Genomic DNA, 14616 nt, shown 5'->3' with positions numbered 1-14616 from the left:
ACTAAAGAGTTCTGATTCTGTGGTATTTTTCTGCAGTAAGAGTGATCTGCCCTTAGATCTGATTTCAAATAAATTGAAATCTACTGTTTATTTCTCAATTTATAATCAATTCAAGCATTCAGAACAATTTGAAAGGCCGAGAGAAAGTAACTGAACACTTTATTTGCATGTATTTAATCCACTGAAGTAAATGACAGTGATTTCTGTTCATTGATACTTTGTTGTCTTTGAACATTTTTCTTGGGGGTAAATGTCACGTATCATATATTGAAAATTATATAGATAAGCTCAAAATTTACACCAAATACAATATAATTTTCTCATTGTCCAAAAAACATTTGCACTGGTGTATAGAGGGTCCTTAAAACGATGTAAGTTTTTGACAAAGAAGTTGACGAAGCAAGAATACCAGCAATCTCGTTTAAAGTCATCATTTCATAAGTTCTTTGGTCGATACAATGACCTTGTCAGGAAATAAAATGTATCATTAAGTCAAATGCTGACTGTACAATATAAGGTGGCCTCTAGTGTCCCTATTGATGTGTAATATAATTTGACCTCTGGTCTCCCTCCTAATGTACAATATAAGATGACCTCTGGTCTCCGTTTTGATATGCATCATTAGTTTACCTCTTATCCTAACATTGGTGGTATCTAGTTACTGTTTTGCACACTCCAATCTCCTTATTGAAATACCATACTATATGACCTCCGGTCTCCGCATTGGTATGTCATATTATTTAATCATTCCATTTGCAAGATTTTGTTCAAAGAAGGCTGATGAAAATAAATTTGATGTGACCAGTCAACAAGGGATGTTCGCTCCTATGCATCTGATCTCATCTCTGGAATTTAGGAATCTGTGTTTTCTGCTCTGTTCTCAAAGTCCCTTGTTAATAGGAATTTTGAGATCGATCTCTGTTTGGTATCTCAATCTATTTTTTTTCATTGTTCAGTATATGTTTGTAGTTGAATATCAGTTAATTTGAAAACAAATTCAGGATATTTAAACTAAATTTGAACTTAATTTTATTCTCTTTAAAGTTCTTAAAATCTGCGGATTTTCCTTTTTCTCTAGGAACAGAGGTAACTTTTATTTGTATTATATGTACCAAAATTTGTTCAAAATCTTTTACGTGAAAAGAAGAAAACACTTGCTGTGGACTTCAACTCGACATTTAGATATATCAACGACGTATTGTCGATTAACAATAGTTATTCCCATTCTTATGTCGACACGATATACTGTACGTGTTCATAATTTGGCGTATTCAAAATCACTGGGTACAGAGTTGTTAGCGTAATCATTAATTAGCGCTACACATGTCTGTGTCCTGTATTGTATTTAAAAAATTATTTCTTAGCGGTATTCATAAATTAGAGTTGTCCGCACCAAAGCCGCTAAAATATGAAGCCCGCTTTTTTAAGTACACATACAGTATCCCGGTGAGCTTGAAATAAAAGATACCACAGAGTCTGACACATCTGTTTTATATTTAGATCTTTTACTAGAAAAAGACGTTAATGGTTATCTAACAACAAAGCTTTATGACAAACGTGATGACTTTAACTTTTCAATCGTCAACTTCCCTTACTTATGCAGCAATTTACCTTTGTCACCTGCATATGGGGTGTATATCTCTCAGTTGATTCCATACTGAAGAGCATGCTCCACGTATGATCAATTTCTAAAACGAGTTAAGTAATTGACAAACAAGTTGATGAAGCAAGAATATCAGCTGTCTCATTTAAAGTCATCATTTCGTAAGTTCTATGGTCGATACAATGACCTTGTCGGCAATTAAGTCAAATGCTGACTGACTTATTTCAGACTGATTGTTAGGCCATTATTCACACACTGAGTTGTCCACGGATTTTCCCGTTTTTTCACGAACATGACAAGGAGCACACGGCGGGTGTGACCGGTCGGCATTGGATACTCACTCCTCCATGGCACCTGATCCCACCTCTGATGTTTAGGAGGTCCGTTTGCTCCGCTTCTATTTTGTAATGTTTAATGGACTTTTGAGCTCGAATACTCTTCGTTATCTCCACATGTTTCATAATCTTTATTTGTGTTATGATATAAAAGAACTGTTGCAATCTTTGTTTATGTAAGATGAGAAATTATAGAGTGAAAGAAGTATTTTTTTCTTCACATGATTAAATGTTCAGAAGCTTATTTTATACTTATTGCCTTTATTTTGTTTTTGAGTTGTCTTTTAGTTAAGCAGAGTCTAGTATCATAGAAGCCTGATCCCTACATTCATATAAACCTTTTCTGATATCTGGTCTCCCTTTAACACTGTAATGTACAATATATGGAGACCTCTGGTCTCCGTATTCATTCACAACTTTACGTGACCTCTGCATGGTCTCCCTAATTATCTCTTATATAAGAGGACCTCTGGTCTTGGCATTTATATAATCTCTATGTGACCTCTGGTCTCTCTATAGAACAACATAAGGTAACCTCTGGTCTCCACAATGAAGTACACCATAAGGTGACCTCTAGTCTGCCTACTGATGTACAACATAAGGCAACCTCTGTTCTCCCTATTGATGTACAATATTAGGTGACCCCCTGGTCTCCCTATTGATGTACAGCATTAGGTGACCTCTGGTGTCCTTATTGATGTACAATTTAAAGTGACCTTTGGAATCCCTTATGATGTACACTATAAGGTGACCTCTGGTCTACCTATTGATGTACAATATAAGGTGACCTCTGGTCTCCCTATTGATATACAATATTAGGTGACCTCTGAATTCCCTATTAATGTAAAATATAAGGTGACTTCTTGTCTCCCAAGGATGTACAATATAAGGGGACCTCTGGTCACCCTAATAAAGTACAACATAAGGGGACCTCTGGTCTCCATATTCATATTATACACAGCTCTATGTGATCAGTGGTCTGCAAATGATGAAAAATATAAGATGTTCTCAAGTCTTCAAATTCATACACAACTTTATGTGATCTCTGATCTCTTGAATAATGTACACCATAAGATGACCCCTGGTCACCGTATTCATTAACACTTTTATGTAAAATATGGTCTCCCCAATGATTATCAAAATAAGGGGACTTCTTGTCTCCGTATTCATGCACAATATAATGTAACTTATGGTCTCCCTACTAATATACAACATAAGGTGACCTCTGGTCTCCTTATTGATGTAAAATAGAAGGTGTCCTCTGGTCTCCCAACTAATGTAGGATATAAGGGGACCTCTGGTCACCCTAATGAAGTACACCATATGGGGACCTCTGGTCTCCGTATTCATATTATACACATATTATACTGTACTCATATACAATATAATGTGACCTCTGGTCTCCCTACTAATGTAAAATATAAGGTGACCTCTGGTCTCCCTATTGATGTAAAATATAAGGTGACCCCTGGTTTTCCTATTGATGTAAAAGATAAGGTATTCTCTGGTCTCCATATAGATGAAAGATATAAGGGGACCTCTGGTCTCCCTACTGATGTAAGATATAAAGGGACCTTTGGTCTTCCTTATAATGTACAATATAAGGTGACATCTGGTCTCCCTATTGATGTAAAATATAAGGGGACCTCTGGTTTCCCTATTGATGCACAATATAAGGTGTCCTCTGGTCTCCCTACTAATGTAGGATATAAGGGGACCTTTGCTCTCCCTATTGATGTACAATATAAGTGATCTCTGGTTTCCCTATTGATGTACAATAAAAGGTGTCTTCTGGTCTCCCTAATTATGTGCAATATAAGGTGACCTCTGGTCTCCCTATTGATGTAAAATATAAGGGGACCTCTGGTTTCCCTATTGATGCACAATATAAGGTGTTCTCTTGTCTCCCTACTGATGCAGGATATAAGGGGACCTCTGGTCTCCCTACTAATATACAATATAAGGTGACCTCTGGTCTCCCTATTGATGTAAAATATAAGGTGACCCCTGGTTTTCTATTGATGTAAAAAATAAGGTATTCTTTGGTCTCCATATAGATGAAGGATATAAGGGGACCTCTGGTCTCCCTACTGATGTAAGATATAAAGGGACCTTTGGTCTTCCTAATAATATATGATGTAAGGTGACCTCTGGTCTCCCTATTGATGTACAATATAAGGGGACCTCTGGTTTCCCTATTGATGCACAATATAAGGTGTTCTCTTGTCTTCCTACTGATGCAGGATATAAGGGGACCTCTGGTCTCCCTACTAATATACAATATAATGTGACCTCTGGTCTCCCTATTGATGTAAAATATAAGGTGACCCCTGGTTTTCTATTGATGTAAAAAATAAGGTATTCTTTGGTCTCCATATAGATGAAGGATATAAGGGGACCTCTGGTCTCCCTACTGATGTAAGATATAAAGGGACCTTTGGTCTTCCTAATAATATATGATGTAAGGTGACCTCTGGTCTCCCTATTGATGTACAATATAAGGGGACCTCTGGTCACCCTAATGAAGTACACCATATGGGGACCTCTGGTCTCCGTATTCATATTATACACATATTATATTGTACTTATATACAATATAATGTGACATCTGGTCTCCCTACTGATGTAAAATATAAGGTGACCTCTGATCTCCCTATTGATGTAAAATAGAAGGTGTACTCTGGTTTCCATATTGATGTACAATATAAGGTGTCCTGTGGTCTCCCTACTGATGTAGGATATAAGGGGACCTTTGCTCTCCCTATTGATGTACGATATAAGTGATCTCTGGTTTCCCTATTGAATAACAATATACGGTATCTGCTGATCTCCCTTCTGATGTAGGATATAAGGGAACTTTTGGTCTCCCTATTGATGTACAATATAAGGTGACCTCTGGTCTCCCCATTGATGTACAATATAAGGAGTCTTCTGGTCTCCCTATAGATGTAGGATATAAGAGGACCTTTGGTCTCCCTGTTGATATAGGATATAAGTGGACCTTTAGTCTTCCTAATAATGTACAATATAAGGTTACCTCTGGTTTCTCTATTGATGTACAATATAAGGGGACCTCTGGTCACCCTAATAAAGGACCTCTGGTCTCCGTAATCATATTATACACAGCTTTGTGTGATCAGTGGTCTGCAAATGATGAACAATATAGGATGTCCTCTGGTCTCCCTGAAGATGTAGAATATAAGGGGACCTCTGGTCTCCCTATTGATGTACAATATAAGGTGCCTTCTGGTCTCCTTATAGATGTAGGATATAAGGGGACCTCTGGTCTCCCTATAGATGTAGGATATAAGGGGACCTCTTGTCTTTCTTTTGATGTACAATACAATGTGATCTCTGGTCCCCCTAATGATGAAATATAAGGGGACCTATCCGTATTCACATAAACTTTAAGTTACCTCTGCTCCCCACATAGAGAATATGGAAACATGAGGTTGTCTTATATTGTACATCAATAAGGATATCAGAGGTCAGACGAAGTGGTATATGAATCAGTAGACCAGAAGTAATCTTATATTGTTTATTATTAGGAAAACAAGAGGTCACTTGAAGTTATAAGGAGATAATAATTTTTAAAAAATGTGGCATGTGAAGAATTATTTTTCAAATCCACTCCAAACAAAAACTGAGACCCTGATCTTTTTACAGGCAAACAATTTCACACTTTCTCCAAATTAATTCTCTACATTTATGTATGATGATATTAGACAACTTTTGCTTCATATACCCTATATGTATCCCAGAAGCAATTGACAATGGGTCCATGTTTTTTTAAGTTTATTATTTTGGAAAATGTACTAGAAGTTTTGATTCGTTTTGAATTTGGTAAGTGTAAATTCCAAGAAAAGGGGGAGGAGATCTTCAGCCTCCATCTTCGCATGACAGGGCGTACATCTACTCTGTAAGATTAATATTAATCAGATGTTTACTAAAGTATTAAACTGATAAGGTCGCCTATTCAGGTATGACCTCAAAAGGGAGACCAAAGCACACCTAATATAATTTATTAAACAATAAATAATTATTCCATTATCTTTAAGGATCAGTGAAGAGTTCGAGCGGGGTGGTAGGCAAGACCTACAATGTATTTCCTCCCCCTGCTTGTTAGATCTGCGAATGCAGAGACAGGAGGTCGCCTACTCTGATATATTAATAAGGGGATCAGAGGTTAGGTACTGTGTTAAATAGATACTGTTGCCTTACATGGAATAATAATATCATTAGGGAGACCACAGGTCACCATACGTAATCCATTGCTGTATAACATATTTTATATTTTATAATATTGCAGTCAATGTTGCTCCCCCCCCCACCTGTATCTTTCCTAATATCAGATGATCATTCCTTTGACAAAAATAGATTTTCTGTTTGTTGTTTTACACTGTAAAGGCTTCACAGTAGTGCGATTTATTCTATTTTCACTTTACGGTTGCAATGCACTACATTTTGTCGCGGAGTAAACAGGTTTGATAGTTGTGAACTGAGCTGGTGACCTAAGGTCCTATTTGAGCGTACGTTTTATCCTTCTGCTATACATTATCAAGGCAACATTCTATCCTGGCGCAAATTACGTCACTTCCGTTTCCCATAGGACAAAGTAACCTACCCACAAACACACACACACACGATTGTTTTTTTTTTTTTTTTTTTTTTTTTTTTTTTTTTTTTTTTTTGGTTATATTATAAATATTTCTAATTTATATGTTTCTCAGCGTAGAATAAGATTTACTTTGAAAAAAGAAAACAAATTTCCTCTTCAGTCACACCAGTATTACAAGCATTTTGAACATCTTTCGTTTCTTGATGTGGGAATCTATCTATCACTTTCTATTGCAAGATTATGTGAACTTAATCTAATTCTACTAAGAGAGGATCTCTCAGATCTTTTTCTGAGTAAATCAGCATATGGACTTCTTTTTCTTGTTGATAAATTTTTATAAAATTCAAGTTTTTCTGAGCCAAAGATTTTTGACGCACCTGAGTGCACCGGTCAATGGTTCTTTATTTTTTGTTGGGTAATTGTGTTGAATTGAACCTTTATATTTTGTAATGTTTGAAAATCCCAGATTATCTAGAATAGAAATTACTTTCTTAATCCAAGAATTGCAGTTACTTGAGGATTGGTAAAGGTTAAAATCCAAAGAATCCGATTTTTTCAGGTGATTCTAATATTTAATACTCGAGAATGAAATTTTAGACCCAAGTGGTAGTCTTATAAGTTCTGCTAAACAACCTGCATTTGATGTTTTGCAGTGCACTACAAGGATATCTTTAATAAATTTTCAGTGAATTTTTTCAATATTTGAAATGTCTTTGAATGAGAGATCCACTCTTCATAGTTCACTACAATAGAGAAGAACTGAAAGTACAATAGCATCAAAAAGATTTTCTTAAAGCTTACATGGGTTATCAAAACCAATAATTCTTATTTTTAAACATGCCTTTCTAACTTTCTCAATAAGCACAGCTGTTGCTAATTTAAACCTCCTATAATTACATTTTATCATAATACCTAATTAAAAGCAGTATTTTGGTACAATTTGTGTTGTATTGTATTACCATTAAAACTAAATTCATTCCCTTGAGGTTTGCCTTTCGAGTTAAATATCATAACTTTAGATTTATCTACATAGACTTGCAGTTTCCAACTTGAACAATAGTTACTGAGAATATCAAGGCTGGTTTGTAAACCACTTTTGCTTTCAGAAAAGATTACAATATCATCAGCATATAACAGACAATTAACATGAATATTGTTTACTTGCACAGGATCACACTTTCCATTTTTAAGTCACTGACAATACCATCAATAAATACATTAAAGAGTGTGGGCTTAAGACATCCTCGTGTTTGACACCAATGTACTCAGAATTGAATGCATAACTTAATCCATCAGAAAATTTGATTTAACTCATTGTGCTACTATACATAGAAAATAAAATATTTAACATTTTTTGAGAAATATTAGATTCAGAGAGTTTATAAAATAAACCTTATCTCCATACAGTGTCAAACGCTTTTCTAAGATCGATCAATAAAAGCAGCATATACTTCTTTTTTAATTTTTGTAATCGTCAATTATTGTTTTAATAGAGAACAAAAGGTCTGATGTTCTACAATTTTCTTTGAAACCAATTTGATTTTCACTTATCGGTGATGCAGAGTTTACAAATTCAAGTAGCCTAGTATGGATTATTCTATTGAAAAGTTTTTCTAGATTTGAGGTAATTGATATAGCTCGGTAGTTGCTGGGATCAAGCCTATTACCAGATTTTTACAGCAATACTAAGTAGCTCTCATTCCAGCTTTTTGGGAATACACCGGAATTAAGTATAAAGTTAAGTAATTTTTCAAGAGGTTTCAACATTTCAACTTCCCCATTTTTTTTTTTTTTTTTTCAACATTTCATTTGATATCATATCCATGCATATGGAAGAACTCTTTCCATTTTTCAAGAACTTAAAGGCAACCTTTATTTCAGTGATAGTAATGTCGGGTTCAAGGAAATGATTATGGTGTAGTTTATCTTTCAAAACATGAAGTTTATCTATTATACTCTTATGAAAGTTATTGTGACTGTGGGCTGCTTTATTAAGTTTTTTTTTTTTTTGAATTCCTCAGGGTGAACATCATGAGATGAAATTTGCCCAGTATTAGTCTTATCTAATTTGAGTAATTCCCAGAATAACTTTGGATTTTTATACATAAGGACAGCCATTAGACACTTCTGGTCCAGAATAACTCAACTGAGCCCTTGATCAGTGCATGCTAAAAACAAACATTAAAGATTTTTTTCCAAATACTGCCCATCTTTTTTGGTGGCATAGAAAAACACAGAACAAAGGAAGGGCATAGGAGAATATAAACTGTCATCTAATAAATATCCAATAGTGGAGATTTGTTACGAAAAGAGAACTAGCTTTAATATTTCTAAACCTGCCTTGTACTCATTATTTTTGTTGTATAAATAATAGGTCAGTAGCGAGGACGTGTCAATTCTCATGGTTTATTGGATATTTAAAGAACTATAGAGTGTACATCAAATCAATCAAGTAAAAGACATGTTTTTCAAGTATAATATATTTCCATGATAGTAGTAAATAAAAATTATTAGGAAATCTGTTAAAAAATATTTCTGTTTATATACAAAGAGCAAAAATGAAATATATATATAAAGGATTTTGTAATGAAGACAATTCGTTATAATGTGACCTTGTTATAAAGATGTACAAACACTGTGGTGTAAGAGGTTCGATCATTCATTGGATTTCAGAACCAAAAATATATAATTAAACTAGAAAAAAAAAAAGTAAGTGGCAATAAGCAATATATTCCATTTAAATGCAGTTATTAAATGCAGATCGGCACTGGGTTTGCTTAAAATAGATTTAACCAATTTATAAAAACTCAGAATGTATAAAATGCGTTAAAAGGGAAATAACTCTCACAAAATAAAGAATTACAAAATTCATATAGAGACAGAAAGACCGACATTCAACAATTTTTAACAGAAAAAAAAACTCATTTGAGTGTAAGGATAAGTTGAGCTCAAAACCATCTTGCTACATGTACATAGTCAATTATCATTATGGCGGAAAGGGACTTTCTAAAGTTAGCAATGTTACTCCTTTGTTCTTCCTTTAATCATTTAAAACATTTTCAAAACTTTGACAAAACTTTTCGGTTTATGTATCTGTAACTAAAAAGGTTGTTTCGTTTGCCCTTTGATCCAACCCAAACCAAGTGATTTTCATAGTCATAGCAAATGCTTCGTGGCTCCTTTATGCCGTGTTTCTTATTCAACAGATATCGCAGGAAGCGTCCGTCTTTATCAATCATGTGAACGCTACTGGTATTGTAATCGCAAATAAGTATGTGCATTAAAGCGTCCGTGCATACACCATGTGGTGACAATCTTCGAACCGATGGAGGACCCTTGTAAGAAAAACGGTGTTTTCCGTTTCGATTTACCACCACTACGCCATACCACAAATCAGACACAACGACGTCACTGTTCTGATTCTCTGTTATGTACAAAGCCTTTTTATAAAGCGATTCACCTGTTTCGTCGTACTGAAAACTCTGAATATGTCTTCCTGATCTATCAAACCGGGAAACTATTGAAGTATCTGTATCACGTCTCCACATTCCTATCAACAAATTTCCATTTAAGAAGGAGCAAAAGACACTACAAGGTTGCCAGGGCTTTGATTTCCTTATCAAAATTCTTGATGTTGTTTCCTCCTTTTCCAGTTCGCAGATATTATGTTTTTGGTCTATAAAAATCATATCTTCTGTCTTGGTTACCGAATGGACATACGGAAACTCAGCGCCAGTTAAAAATCCTTTCTGACGAAATAGCGTTTCCCCGTTTTTAAGGACAAGGAGAAGTTTTTTGTGATTACTGATCCAGAATCCGTCTGATGACGCACAGGGAATATGTGAAATTTTTCGTATATCATCCACATCAATTGATTGTTTCAATGCTACATCAGGCAAAACTTCAAAAAGACACTCATTTTCAATTTCTGGTTTTCCCGTATTCATATTTTCCATTTCTTCAAACATATTGATTACATTTTGCATGTTTACAGCATACAGAGAAATACTACATATAGAAAAGGAATAAAGAAATACTGGAGATTTTTTCAAAAACGACAGACATTGCACTGGCTTATTAGCATATATCTCAAACTTATCAATTGACTTTTGTAAAACAACAACTTGTTTCTTCAACTGATTTACGTTTTTTACAATTGTATTCTTAAATCCAAATTTCAAATTTTGTACAGAATCCAACGCTCTTTCCGTCAACTTCAGTTGAGTTTCCAGTTGACATCTTAATATGCTTGAGGATAGTATCTTGGTCCTAATTTGTGCTAGCAAAGCAATATTATAAGGTAGAATTGTACTTCGCATCTTGGAAATATTTTCTCGGCTCTGGAATATACCTCGTTTATATGCTCTTTCAAGTAAATTCGTTCCATGCCTCCTATGTCCAATACAATGTTTACACAAAGGACATTTACATCTCCGACACCAATAAGCATAAACATTTTTTGGATGTATTTCACATGTTTCCTCACACATAGCATCTCCATATTTTCTTTCAGTAGTAATCACATTGTGAAAGGAAGAGTCAAGATCTATCAAATGTTTTTCTTTGCAAAGCAAACAAAATGCCTTTTTACATTCTTTACAGTAGTATTCTGCATTCTCGTTACACCGAAAGTAGCGTCTGATCTGAGGGACTAATGTTCCTTCCATGATGATGATGTTAAATGCATAATTCGTCGATGTATCACATACCCCTGCTGTCAGTTTCTTGTTGATTTGTCATCTCGTATAAGTTTTAAAAATTTAATAAATTATCTCCAATCTTTCTTAATAAAACATAATTTTCCTTTTCTTATGTTTGCGGAAAAAAGAATATTTTAAAACTGCATCGTTTCTATTCTTGAATGAAAAAGAAAAAGATAACGAACAGTGACCGATCTCAAAAATCCTTTAAAAAAATACAAATATGTTAGCAGGGCATAAAACATGGGCCCTCGGGAATTCCAGATGTGGAATCAGGGGTCTAGGAGAAGTAAGCATCCCCTTTCGACAGGTTATATCCAGAGTGAGCCCTATGATCGATCAGGAATACGGAATATTCCATAGTAAAATTAAGTACTAGTATGAAAACAAAAGCCTATGAAATATGTTAGATAACATGGCAAACGCTTTGGAGTCTTTTATTTCATAGTGCAAATAAAGGTGCTAATAAAAGAACACAATTAGTGTCCGTCGGAATTTAAAACGTTTGTTGGAAGATCTAGTATTCAAACACTATATAGATGTTGTCAATGAACAGCTCCAAGATCCTTTTAATATAAATTTCAGAGTAATTGTCTGTATAATTGGAATGATTTTAAAACCCATTTCTTCTAAAATACAGTTAATTAATGATCCTTACAAAAAAGACGTTATTGTCTGCTGGAACCATAACATATTGTTTATGTTGTCTTCCAAACTCTTTAATCACCTATAGTTATCAATTGGAAACGGGCGTCTAAATTTGTGGAATGCAGACGAGTACTCTTTTATCAACATTTAACAAGGGCCATAAGTGCATAAGATTGGTAACACATAACAATAACTTTAAATTCGCTTCACTCTCAATTCCGAGTCAGATACGAGTATATCTGAAAATAAACTCGCAATTAAAAAAAAATGATAACAGTTATATCTATTTTTAATTCTGTATATTACAAATAAAAAAAGGATTTAGCAACACGCAGAATCTGTCCCTTTAAAACTAGCTTGCACGCAATTGTTGCGCACAAAAATATAATTATGTTCTTATTCAAGATTTTCTTTTTTGGCTGTACTGTCTATTTACAGAATCAATGAAGAAATCTTCGAAAACAAATTGTAAATGTTTTCTAAAGAAAAAAAAAGATTTAAATAATATTGAATTTTCTTTTAATTTTTCAATTTTGTTATTCTTTATCCATTATCCTTTTACATGAAAGTTATTCAATTGTTATAGATTATTCTATCAATTTCCCAGTCTAGGTCATGAACAAGAAATGACTATATTTTAAGGGAAGATATTAAACAATTGAAACAAATCCAAGATCAAAGACCTTCATACAGACGAGTGAAATATCATTTTTATCCTTATTTAAATTTAATAAAACACCAGAATTGCATGTATAGCCTTTAGGTTTAACATGCAATGTAACATTATTTTTAAATAACTGAACAGAGCCAAACGAATAGTTATTATTTTGAAATGAAGACATACAATCAGAAAGGGGGATCAAGATGTACAATGTAACAGCTATTTTTCAAAATTTGATAGATTAAGAACCTCACAATTTTAATTTTCATATTTTTAAAGAATATTTTCTTAAATATTGAGAGCATTCATAAAAAAAGAAAAAAAAAATGAAATTTATCGAAGTATTGCTTGATTATGATTTTATAAACACATACACTACCTCATTGAGGCCCTGCATAGAACTGCTCGTATACAACAGAGATTTAATCTTCCAACAAAGTGTGCATGTAAATATATACCAATAACATGCAGTCTTTCTGCTAAGCTCAGTGCAATTCGTATTTGCTGATGCCCTTACAATCTATTTGAAAGAGATTGAAAATGACAGCTCAATTTCAAGGAGAATAAAAATTTAGTGACTTAATTGAAAGTAAAATGGCATTATGATTTCAGATAAAATTCTCAATTGAATTCTAAATTGTATACAGCATATCAGATTTCATTTTTTTTTTGTCCCATGAATTTCATGCATTCGGTCGTATTGTTGTTAGATTGAAAGGGTGTGCTGTGGTGTAATTAATTCCTTTACATCATTTTACCTCCAAATTGTCCTGTTAAAATAAAAAAAAATCAAAAATAAATTGTTCACACAAAACAAATATGCAGCCAACCATAAGACTGAATTAACTGGGGACAGTGCGGTAGGCGTATTCCAATCTTCTGACATTATACATTTAACAATGCAATGGGAAGTATAGGCTAAAATAAAATGCTACCTGTATACTTTATAGTGAATAACCTCAATTAAACTGATCTGTGAGCGTTGAAAAAAAACGTTCTGTCAACAGAAACCACGCCCTCCATGTTGTTTATATCTACAATGTAGCAACAGGAAGTAAGTCTAAACTACGCATATTATTAGTTACACAGCTGGTTTGGGACATATTACGGAGTCATCCAGGGTGTTAAATGGGCGAGCATAGGTATCGGAACGTGATGGGGTGGGCTGGGGTGGGCTGGGGTGGTTTAGGGGATTTAGCCCTTCCCCCCACTTTTTTGCAAAGATAAACATAATATAGGCATTGAAAATTAGGGCTTAGCCCCCTAAAGTCGGGTCTAACCATTTCATACCCAGTAGACTCCTTATAACGTCCCAATCTAACTATATAATTTAATCCGCTGAAGACTTTTACAAAATATTAGAGGCCGTTTTGGTATTTATTGCCATTTAGTGATATCACCTATTCGAGAATATGATGTCACCTATTCGAATATTCATTGAATAGGTGATATCACGTATTCCAATAGGTAATACCACTTATTCGAAAAGGTGATATTACCTGTTGGTTTGTTTTTGTCTTTTTTTTAGAGAGAGAGAGAGAAAAAAAGGAAACACGCTCTCGCGAGCTTGTCTATGTATTATTTTAGATTATGTGTAATTTTTTTTAAGTGGTGGTAAATAATAGTATATTCATATTTAATTATGCTACTTAAGTTCTAATAACTGCATTCATAGATATGTTTCACCAATTTTTTCACTTCTTATAGACCACTTAGTTTTTTTTTATACATCTAGTAAGAGAGTTTTACATGTCCTTTACAATGCATGCCTAGTTTGCAATTTCCCATTTTTTTAAGCTTATATATACATTGATTTACGTGTTCTGTGTCAGCTTGAAAAAAAAATTCAAGAGGCTTTTCAGTAATGATGATCAATCAAGGACAGTCATAGTTTGGTCATTCATTGTTGTACACAGTTTTTTTTTTATAGGATTACCTCGACAAAGGAATGCATTTGTTGTGGATCTGCTATTGGACGTGCCTGCTATTTGGACATTCATCATGTGAGTGCCGTTTCTAAAGCAAAGGAGCCTCTATTCAGTCTATAGCTT

General features: G+C 34.0%; 1 protein-coding gene and 1 pseudogene across 1 annotated transcript; both read right to left on the bottom strand.

The window, feature by feature from the left end:
* Positions 1-6653: 6653 nt before the first annotated feature.
* LOC133178826 (uncharacterized) lies at positions 6654-7782 on the bottom strand (annotated as a pseudogene).
* A 1833-nt stretch (positions 7783-9615) lies between these two features.
* On the bottom strand, positions 9616-10524 carry LOC133178824 (uncharacterized). The gene has a single exon (XM_061313508.1). It carries the CDS (start codon positions 10522-10524, stop codon positions 9616-9618), a length of 909 nt encoding a protein of 302 aa, XP_061169492.1.
* Positions 10525-14616: the final 4092 nt, after the last annotated feature.

The sequence above is a fragment of the Saccostrea echinata genome, unplaced genomic scaffold (assembly GCF_033153115.1).
Source record: "Saccostrea echinata isolate AGI-Se365-2 ecotype Australia unplaced genomic scaffold, CSIRO_AGI_Sech_v1 ptg000003l, whole genome shotgun sequence".
Classification (NCBI taxonomy): Eukaryota; Metazoa; Mollusca; class Bivalvia; order Ostreida; family Ostreidae; genus Saccostrea; species Saccostrea echinata.
The sequence above is the reverse complement of the archived record's forward strand: the minus strand, read 5'-3'. Positions and strand labels throughout refer to the sequence as shown.